The sequence below is a fragment of the Mirounga leonina genome, unplaced genomic scaffold, assembly GCF_011800145.1.
Source record: "Mirounga leonina isolate KUSES-001 unplaced genomic scaffold, KU_Mleo_1.0 Mir_94, whole genome shotgun sequence".
Lineage (NCBI taxonomy): Eukaryota > Metazoa > Chordata > Mammalia > Carnivora > Phocidae > Mirounga > Mirounga leonina.
The window spans coordinates 45,676,196-45,687,121 of record NW_023270855.1 but is presented as its reverse complement, the minus strand read 5'-3'; the positions used below and the strand labels follow the sequence as shown (position 1 = coordinate 45,687,121).

At 54.2% G+C, this 10,926-nt stretch overlaps 1 protein-coding gene across 3 annotated transcripts in view; it reads left to right on the top strand.

Moving 5' to 3' along the window:
* The first annotated feature begins 1,412 nt into the window (after positions 1–1,412).
* The window catches only part of CRTC1 (CREB regulated transcription coactivator 1), a 73,107-nt gene continuing 63,593 nt past the window's right edge, over positions 1,413–10,926 (top strand). For all 3 annotated transcript variants that reach the window (XM_034997627.1, XM_034997626.1, XM_034997625.1), the window contains exon 1: positions 1,413–1,569. In XM_034997627.1, the coding sequence (XP_034853518.1) occupies positions 1,444–1,569 (126 nt within the window). In that variant the 5' untranslated portion in view covers positions 1,413–1,443. The remainder of the gene's footprint in view (positions 1,570–10,926) is intronic.

The following is a 10,926-nucleotide window of genomic DNA, read 5'->3' as shown; positions in this document are numbered from 1 at the left end:
CCTTCCTTCCTTCCTTCCTTCCTTCCTTCCTTCCTTCCTTCCTTCCTCTTTCTTAAGTGTGCTTTTTGTTCAATTAGAGCTGTCCCACAATTCCCTAGCTGCCCCTTTTGGCTTCCGCCTTGTCCATGCCCGGAAATCCCTGGAGCCTTCTGAATATAAACCTTTGATATTGGTGGTCATGGTCCCTCTGCTTGGGAAGGGACAGTTAGATGTCAGAACCTTTCTTGTTTCCCTGGGTCCCCCACCTGCCACTGGGAAGACACTGCTATCCTCTTCACTGCTGGATCTAGTCTAGTTGCGATTTCTGAACCTTTCCTATAGCACCCCATGTCAAACTTGTGTTCCTTCAGGCTTAAGGATCCAGAGAGTAGAAACTGGTCAAATGTAAGGTGATAGGGAAAGCAAGATGTTAAAGATGATGCCTGGGATTTGGGGCTGTGGGGGCTGCTGACAAGGTTCAGGCCTCAGCTCAAATGCCACCCCCTACTTCCCTGACAGTGGTGGCCAGGAGCCTCCCTCCCTATCATCAATATCCTGCTAGTCCATTACTAGTTTTCTTTTCTTTCTTTCTTTTTTCTTTAAGATTTTATTTATTTATTTGACACACACAGAGCACAAGCAGGGGGAACAGCAGGCAGAAGGAGAGGGAGAAGCATGCTCCCTGCGGAGCAGGGAGCCTGATGTGGGGCTGATCAGAGGACCCTGGGATCATGACCTGAGCCGAAGGCAGACTCTTAACCGACTGAGGCATCCAGGCGCCCCTAGTTTTATTTTCCACATCACAATTATCTCCATCAGAAATGTTCTTGGGTCATTTGTTGGTTGGTTATGTCTGTCCCCGTCCCTAACTGCGCACCCCGTCAGGTCAGGGACCACGTCTGCTTGCTACGCCTTTTCCTCAGTGTGCCTGGCACATACAGGCGCTCAATAAATACTCGTTGAATGGATGAATGCATGAATGAGCAACTCCCTGAACTGGTCTCAAAGCTGAACTAGTCCGAGCCCCGGCTCAGCATCGGGGTGCTACCTGTCTTTGTGGGTTGCTGGCCCCATCCTTGTAATTTGGAAGGTTTGGGGTCCGGCGGTCTCCTTGGGGGCTCCAGCGCCCCAGCCCGTCCGACCGATGCTTGTCCAATAGCCAAGCGGCCGCTGTCCAGCGGGCCAGGAGTCTACGCACTACGCATGTGCTCAAACCCTACTCTTTCCACCCGCCAACCCCCCGCCTCCTCTGTTGGACCCGAGCGCGCCGCGGGGGCGTGCGCATGCGCTTTCGCCCCCGCGCCGCGCGCCACTCCCGTACGCCTGCGCCGCGCTCACGACCACCAAGGCGCCTGCGCACTGTCCGCCGCCCGCGAGCCCGGTCGGCGCTTGCGCGGTGGCACTGGAGAGTCGGGGGGGTGAAGAGGTGGAGGAGGAGGAGGAGGAGGAGGTGGCGGCGAGAAGATGGCGACTTCGAACAATCCGCGGAAATTCAGCGAGAAGATCGCGCTGCACAACCAGAAGCAGGCAGAGGAGACAGCGGCCTTCGAGGAGGTCATGAAGGACTTGAGCCTGACGCGGGCCGCGCGGGTAAGGGGGCTGTCCGCCCCGACCCTTCGGGGCCGGGAAGGGAGGGAGGGGGCGCGTGTCCGGCGTGTGCACGGGGCGGGGGGCGCGCGGCGGGGGCGGGGCGCGCGCGGCGGGGCGGGGCTTGGCACAGCCTGAGGGTACAGGTGTTCCTACGCCCCGGGCATCGTGGGAGGGCCAGGTGCCCCCACATCACCGATACCTGAAAGGGTTCAGGTGTCCCTACATCATTGCTACTTGGAGGTGGGGATAGGTGTCACTATTTCATTATTATTTGGAGGGGACAGTGGCCTCTACATCATTACTACCTGGAGGGAGTAGGTGCCACCACATCATTGTTACTTGAGGAGGGACAGGTGTCCCTACATCCTTGCTACCTGAGGGGGTCAGATGCTTCCATATCACTGCTACCTAGGGAAGACAGGATGATACTGTGAGGTGTATGAACTGGGCGCTGCTTGCAAGCATCATTGTTACCTGGGGAGGGGGGGATAGATGTTCCCACATCGTTCGTACCTGGTGCGGGAAAAGTGCCTCCACATCATTGTGACCTAAGGGGAACAGCTGTCCCCACATCATTGCTACCTGAAGGGATGGGTGTCTCTACATCTTTGTCACCTGTACCTTCACTCCCTGGGTGTTGGAGGAAGGACAGGTATCTTCATTTGTAGACTTGAGGTGGGATAGGTATTTCTCCCTTTCAGATTATCTGAAGGAAAGTTTTGGTGCCCTCTCCTGTGGGGACCTGAGGGTGGTCAGGAAGACAGATTGTGGTCCGTCCTGGAGCTTGGAGTGGAGACAGCTACCCCCTCCCCATGTAGCCCATATGGTGGGGACCAGGTTGTGTTCCTCCCACTGAGACAAGGGACAGCTGGCCACAGATGACTCCTGGCCTCTCAGGGCCAGGGTGGAGGGACAGTTCTTCCTCAAGTTGCTGGCTGTGTTTGGTGTGCAGGGGCAGGCCAGGTTACCTGCTAACCTCACCTGGGAAGCTACTGTGGGCCTTGAGAGGAGCTGGAGGCTTGGCTCTTCTCCTGGGCCCACCTCTCTGGCCACATGACTGCACTGAGGTCCCAAGCTCCTTAGGCCTCTGTATCCTCATTTGTCAGGTGTGGCTAGCAAGTCCTTCCTTGTGGGTCAAAGAGAAGAGTACGCTTTGCACAGGTGGCAGTAAGTCTCTGCTGCATTCCTGCAGAGTGGCGGGACCCCCCCCCCCCCGTCCTGCATCTTGAGGCCTTGAGGAGGGTTTGCATGGGAGCTGCAGAGACCCATATGGCTGGTTTCTGGATTTGGCCTCAGATCTGGCTGTCCCAGGCAGACATACCTCTTTGACGAGAGCCTCAGTCTCTGATTCTTTAGGTGGAATTTTCAGGTCATTCTCTTTTCTAATTAGTTGCTGTTTCTCTGTGAGATCATGACCACGTAGGCTAGAATGTGTATCTTCATTTTTGTGCATTTGTTTGGCACATATTGATGGGGTGCTCACCATTGACCAGGTACCGTCTGTTCCTGCTCCAGCAGCTCATGTTTTTGCTTAGCATGTAGAGGAAGAGATGGTTGGTGAATGAATGAATGAATGAATGAATGAAAGCAAGCAAGCACCTTGAGTGTCCCCATAAGTCAGGGTTTCTGAGGGCAAGAATGTCCACTTTATCTTGTCTCATTGCAGTAGGTGTATGTAGTGTGACGGGAAGAAGGGGGTCATGCTAGGTTGATGGCTGTTTTCATGACTGGATGTCTGGTTTCTGCATTGCATTTGGAAATGTATTATTGTTTTTAAAAAGATTTCATTAAAATAATAACTTTATTGACATATAGTTTGTGTACTGAATAATTCACCTGTTGAAAGTGTAAAAATTAGTGGTGTTTAGCGTATTTTACAGAGTTGTGCAACCATCACCAGGGTCTAATTCCAGAACACTTTTCATCACTCTCGAAAGAAATCCCATCCCCATGTGCAGTCACTCTCCATTCCTCCCTCCCTCAGCCCCTGGCAACGACCAATCTGCTTTCTGTTTTTATGGATTTACCTATTCTGGACATTTCATATATATGGGATCCTACAACCTGTGGCCTTTTGTGTCTGGCTTCTCACTCAGCGTATTTTCAAGGTTCATCCACATTGTAGCATATATCAGAGAACTTCGTTGCTTTTAATGGCCAAGTAATACTCCATTGAACATGCAGAGCACATTTGCTTATATGTCATCTATTGATAGAGTTAGAAAAGATTTGTAAGATATGCAGACAGCCATTCTCTTGGTCTTGGTAACCATTTTCTGTCTCTTTCTTCCCTCTCTCGCCTTCCTTTACACTGGGAGTTGGGCGTGAGCCCTGGGCGGAGGTGAACTTACACTGGATCTTGTGAGACAGCAGTGTTTTGTATGGAGGGCAATTCTGTCCCGCAGAGACATTAGGCAGTGTCTGGAGACATTTTGGTTGTCTTGTCTGGGGGAGAGGGGCGCTCCTGGCATCCAGTGGGTACAGAATAGGGATGCTGTTCAACACCTCACGATTCATGGATGGCCCCCACCACAGAGAGTGACACAGGCCCAAAAGTCAGCAGTGCTGAGGCTAAAAACCCTTCAGGTTGGAGGAAATGTTGAGGGGGCGGGGGTACAAGCTTTGCACCTGGTCAGATAGAGGTCAAAGCTCTGCACCCACCTGTATGGTGTGCCGTCTTGGACGGGCTGGTGGCTTTTCCTATACCTGGGACCAGGACGAGCAAGCTCTTTCCAGGCCTCTTGGGCTATTGCATGTGACGAGCGGCAAATCTGCAATGCCTGGTGCAGGTGAGCAAACCCAGGCTCCCCTCCTGCCCTTCTGTGGCTGCAGTCTTCCCCTATGATAGATGCCAAAGTTTTTACCTGCAAACGGGGATATGGCTGCTTTGGTACCTACTCTTTCCCATGAATGCCCAAGTGTCAGTCTACAGTCCTTGGTGATAGGCACGCCATTACCATGTGAAAGCCCGCAGTCGTTCAGCCTGATGCATAAATCCATGCTGTGACCTTACCCAGGGGCAGGAGCCCTAAGGACCAGGTTGGGTGTGGGGATGAGGTGTGATGTCGGGGAGACCACTTTCAAGTCGCAGGGTAGAAGGGTCGGTGCATGAGTATTCCATTCTTATCCTCAGAGTTGGGGGAGCCCGAGGTGCAGGGAGGGCCATGGTGCTCTGCTGTGTGACTTTGGGCAGGTCTCTTAACCTCTCTGGGCCTCAGAATCTTGACCTGTAAGGTTGGGGCAGCACATTTCAGGGACTGTTCAGGGACCATGTTGGGTGCTGGGGAAATAGCAGCATCCAGGGCATGTGAGGGCCATGGTTTTGGGGAGCCATTGTGGCTTTAGGGGGGACAGGAGAGAATTGCTGCAAATGAACAAAATGGATGTTCTCAGAGAGAAGCAACAGAGTGACTTGCTGGGACTGGCCAGAGTGGGAAGTTGACACCCCAACAGTGAGATGCAGCCCCCTCCCCCCTACTGGGGAAGAGTGCCTCAGGTGAGGGACAGGCAGGCACAGAGGCCCTAAAGTGGGAAAGGCTTGGCAAGGTTGAGGACAGATCAGAAGACAGACTGGCACATAGAGCGAGAGTCGAGGTGAGGTTGGCGTGGCTTGGCGAGCCCTCGATTTCACTGAGGGAGGGGCCCTGGGAAGGTTTGTGATGGTGAAAGTCTTGATCCTTTGCTTTATTGAGATACAATTCCAAGTACATTAAATCTACTCACTTAAAATATACCATTCAGTGGTTTTTAGCATGCTCACAGAGTTGTGCAACCATCACCAGTCAACTTTGGGACGTTTCCATCAGTGTGAAAGGAAGCCCCATGCCCCCTCCCCCAGCCCCTGGCACCCACTCATCTGCTTTCTGTCTCCATGGATTTGTCTGTTCTGGACATTTTATATACGTGGAATCATGAACCACGTGGCCTTTTGTGTCCGGCTTCTCTCACTTGGCACGAGGTTTTCAAGGTTCATCCACACTGGAGGGTGTGTCAGTGTTTCATTCTTTTTAAAAACTTGTGGTGAGGGGCGCCTGGGTGGCTCAGTTGGTTAAGTGACTGCCTTCAGCTCAGGTCATGATCCTGGAGTCCCGGGATCAAGTCCTGCATTGGGCTCCCTGCTCGGCAGGGAGTCTGCTTCTCCCTCTGACCCTCCTCCCTCTCATGCTCTCTGTCTCTCATTCTCTCTCTCGCAAAAAAATAAAATCTTAAAAAAAAAAAAAATTAAAAAAATAACTTGTGGTGAGATATATAGATCATAAAATTCGCCACCTTCACCATTTTTAAGTGGACAGTTCCGTGGCAATAAGTACATTCACAGTTGGGCATGTCTGTCATTTCCTTTTTAAGGCTGAATAATACTGCATTTTGTGGCCCTGCCACGTTCCATATAGCCATTCATCCATCAATGGACGTTTGGGTTGTTTTCACCTTTGGGCCATTGTGACTATCACTGCCACGGATATTCGCACCCAGGAGCTTGTGTGGCTGCAGTTCTTCTCCCTTGAGTGGATACCACGGAGCGGAGGTCACATGGTAGGTGCCAGGTCATAGGGTCACTGTCCGTTTAACCTTTGAGGACTCTTCATGTCTCACAAAGATGACTGTGGGCTGAACGGGCCAGGGGATGAGGGGAGAAGCAGGCAGATGGTGAGAGGTTGCTGTGGCACCTGGGTTTGGGATCGGGGAGTGGTGGCTTGAGCCTGGAGGTGTCTGTGGTGGTGACCAGGATTAGTGGCTTTGGGTGATACTTGGGCAGCAGAGCTGCCTGGATGTGCAGGTAGATCTCATGTAGGGGAGTGAGGGGAGGGAGTATGGGGTGTGTCACCTGCCTGCCAGGGCCTCAGGACACAGCAGGCTCTGCGTGTGACTGATGGCTAAGCATCCCAGGGAGCGGCACCTGGGCCAGAAAAAGCCCCCACACAAAGCAAAGCAGTCCGTGGTGGCCCAGCCAGGGCTGCCAGTTATGGCTGCACCGAAGGAGGGTGTTCTCCTGGCCCTCCCCTGTTACGGGGGTGGCTCTGCACAGGCTGGGGGAAAACGGGTCCCTGGGCGGCAGGCCTAGCGCAGCGGTGGCTTGGGTTCGCAGAGCGTGAAGGCCGCCCCCAGTCCTGGCCCCAGTCCTGGCTTCGGCACTGTTTGCCTCTGTGCCGGCTGCTTGAAGTGTCTAGTGCCATCTGCAGCCTCCGCACGCACACACGCACGCAGGGCTCCCCGAGCTGCTCTGTTTGGGAGGCTGGAGCGAGCCGTCTCCCGCCCCCCAGAAAGCCCGGCAGGCTCACGCTCTCCAGGTTGTGAGCTGCACACTGAGGACTGGGTTGAGTAGGACAGGGGCCTCCAAAAAGATTTGTCCATGTCCTGACCCCCAGAACCCGTGGCCGCGACTTTATTTAGAAAAGACGTCTCTGTAGATGAAACTAGGGTAAGGATCTCGAGATGAGATCATCCTGGATTTAGGGTGGTCCTAAATCTTGTGACTGGTGTTCTCGTAAAAAGAGAACACACAGCCGCACGCGGGAGAAGGCCACGTGACGATGATGACGGAGGCAGAGACTGGCATGATGCTCCCATGAGCCAAGGATGCCTGGAGCCCCCAGAAGCTGGAAGAGACCAAGAAAGATCCTCCCCTAGAACCTCGGGAGGGAATGCGGCCCTGCCCACACCTGGATTTCAGAAGTCTGGTCTCCAGAACTGAGAGAGAATAAAGTCCTTTTGTTTTACACTGCTCAGTTTGTGGTCCTTTGTGACGGTGGCCCCAGGTCGCTCTCCCCGCCACCCCAGGCTAAGGCAGAGTCTGGGTACCTTGCTGAAACCACCTCGGGACAGTGGGCCTAGGGGTTGTCTGCAGATGCACACATCTGTCCTTCTCTGGCCGGCTCATACAGGTCGTGTGGCCTTTACCGTTGAGGACTAGAGGGGACCCTTCCTTCATCCATTGTCCGGAACTGGGGACCCTCACCCCATTGCTGGCCCTGAGCCAATGGTGAATAAGCCAGAGGGATGATAGTAGGAGCAAGGCCTGGGGGCGAGATGAGGGTTTATTCTAAGGCAGTGGGTCAAGTTTGCCCTCTTGGTTCCTGATCCCTGCCTGGCACCGTGTGGCCTTCACTTAGTCCCTGATTCTTGATGCTCAGCCCCCCTCAGAGAGGAGGTGTTGTCTTCCCCACCATACAGATGGGGAAACTGAGGCCCAGAGTGGTGTCCTAGCTGGGAAGAGGTAGAGTTGGTGCCCAGCCCCGAGACAGTCACATACAAGGTGTCTGAAACAAGGAATTAAAACCACAGACTGGAACCTTCTGTTGCTTGCCAGAGCACGTTGGTCCCACCTGGGCCTTGATTTCTCTGAGATGTGATTGTTTCTGCAGCTAAGCACATGTTCCTCCTTTGACTTGGACCCGGGCATACATACTTCTGGCCAGTAACTACCGTTGTCACAGAGGTGGCGGCTGTGGGGTGCATCACATGCCCCTTTGTGTGTGACCCATGGCTCTTCTCCCTCTGAAAGTCACTGCCTAGATCAGGCTGGTGCTCCAACCCTCCACAGCCTGGAAGAGACAAGCTTCTAAGTAGCAAGCTTCTAAGTTGTCGTTTGGGAGGAGGCTTTTCATGGGAGCCTCAGCCCTGTTCCCAGCCTTTCCATGCATGCTTCCCATAGGTGACTGTCGAGTGTCCCCACCAGCCTGAGGTCCTGTGCAGAGAACCCCTCCCAAAGCTCACACCCAGCCCCAGACACCCCTGGTTCCATGCACACTACAGGTCCAGGAAGGCCTCCTGGATTCCTCAGAGCAGGTGGGCCCCACCTCTGCACACCCTGACCACCTGCTACTGCCTAGCAAATCAATATTCATGGCAGCTCCTCTCCTGAGCCTGTGCCCACGACATGAAAATGGGCTGAAGCAAACACTTGCTGGGCCGGGGGGGTGGGGGTTGTCACTGGCTGAGAGACAGGCATGGGAACTGAGGGCTTAGTCCCGAAGATGCCTTCTCACTTCCTTGACTGACCTGGGGTTAGAAATTAGTGTTTCGTGGCATCCCAGCACCCAGCAACAAACATAAAGTCAAAACAACTTTCTCCGAGGAGTCCAGCGCCCCCCATCCATGGGGGGAAAACTGATAAAATCCGTTCCCTTCTGTTTAATGTAGAATGCTAGTGGGGACCCACCAAATTGATTTCTTAACCCGCTAATCCGGAGTTCAGCGAGCTATGCTTGTTTTTGTAAATAAAGTTTTATTAGAACATGGCCATCCAGTTCGTTTATGTCTTATCTATGGCAGAGTTGAGTCATTTTGACAGAGACCGCATGGCCTGCAGAGGCGAAAATATTTACCATCTGGAGCTTTGTAGAAGGTTTGCGGGCCCCAGGACAATGCGTCTTGCCCGCAGTTTGAGACCTGCTGACTTAGAGCGACAGGGAAGGTCGGGAAGATGGTGGGCGCTGGTTCTGTCATTTCTGAGATAAAGGATGAAGCCTCTGGGCTCCTCCCAGATTCTGCTTCTGCAGATCCAGATGGGAGCCTGAATTTGAGTGGGGACCTGGGAAGCCGGCCACGCAGGCCTTGCTGGGAGTCCTGTGCCCTGCGGTCACCAGGGCTGTGCCACGCAGAGGGAGAGGGTTGGCCTTGGTCAGGGGTGTGAACTAGCTGTCTAGCCCTCGGTTGGTGGCACGGTGGTGTTTGTGGGTCCATAGAGCTGAGAAAGGTGTTCCACTGTCACTGTTCCTAAAGCTGGCCTGGGGGATGGTGCGAGGTGACTCTTGTCTTTGCAGTGGGCCTTCTGGTCCTGGTTGGGGTTAATTCGATTTCTCTGGGTCAGAGCTGGGCCATTGCAGGCACTGTGGAAGGCTACACGTCAGCCCTTTTCTGCTGCTTTCTGTGCTGGGGGCTTTTGATTTTAGCCCGGGGGTCTGGGGCTCCCTCTGGTGCTGTTCTGTGAGACGAGGCAAAAGTACCTCGGGGGTCAAGATTAAGAGACTGTTGTGCTAGTGATTTCTTTTTAAATGGGACCCTCTGGAAAATGCCATGCTGATGTCAGGGGTGGGATCCAGTCTGGGGAGAGACTGGCCTGAGCGCAGTGCCAGGGAAGCATCAGAGACAAGTGGCACAGGGGGCTCACCCTGGCCAGTTCTGTCTCTAGGGGCATTTAGCAACATTGGGGACATTTTTGGTTGTCATGACTCGGGCTGGGAGGATGCCGTTGGCATGTGGTGGGTGGAGTCTGGAGATGCTGCTCAGCACCCTGCGGTGCCCTGGACAGCCCCAACCCAGAGAATGATCCAGCCCCAGGTGTCTGTGGTGCTCAGGCTGAGCAGCCCTGCTCTTGCAGCCCTCGATGTGCGGGGACTGTGCAGGTGCAGAGGGGCCGGGTGGAGGCCCCAGTTCCAGGAGCTACAAGCATGAAGCCTAGTGACAGGTAGTAACACCCCCGGGCAGCCGATGGTATTCTCCTTGGTTTATAGAGGGGGAGACTGAGGCTTGGAGAGTGTCACAGCATTAGGGACAGGTGAGCTGGGATTTGACCTGAGTCCCCTGTACGTTTTCTCTCTTCTCATGCTGCTCTGGGTGTTTGCCAGCTGGTCAGGGTGGAGCAGAGCCTTCCAGGCTCCTGAAGCCGTGTGCCACAGTGCTGGAGGAGCGTAGGCTGCATGGGCAGAGCAGCTGGGAGGGAGGTGGGGCGGGTGGTGGAGGGTCCTAGGCCAGACCCTGCGTGTGGGCCATGGGGAGCCATGGAAGGTTCCAGCAGGATGGCAGCATGAGTGACATGAAGATGCAGGGAGTGGTAGGAGCCAGACTTGGTAGAGCCCATGTGTGTATGCCCAGTGGGTTGTTGTAGTAACCCACGAGGAAGCCTGCTGCTTCTTCTGTTGCACAGATGAGAAACGGGTGGGAGAGGTGATTGGCTCTCTGTGCGGGGGGGGGAAGGGGGGGCGTTGGGTTTGAACCTATGTCTGAATCCAGGGCCCATGTTTTTCTTAATGTAGGCATAGAGGACCCTGTTGTATGCCGAACTTCAATTCATATCCATCTGTTGAAGATCATGGAGGCTGTCCCTGGTTTTTTGCAAACCAGACATTCATTATGTTTGTTCCCATGGGTGCGTACACCCAGGCATGGCCCCTCCTGTGTGTGTCCTTTTGCCCCACAGCAAGTGGGGGGCATGTAGCAGCTTGGGGTGGGCCATGGGACAAAGGGAGAGCTGATTTGGGACATTTAGAGGGTAATAATGACAGAGTTAATCAGGAGGTGAGAGGAAGGAGGGTAAGGTGGAGGCTCCCTGGCTGTGATGGGGGAACCAGAGAGAAAGGGGTGGGGGTGGGAGAGTCCCACTTTGCCTTGGAGCTTGTGAGATGGAATGGCTCCGTG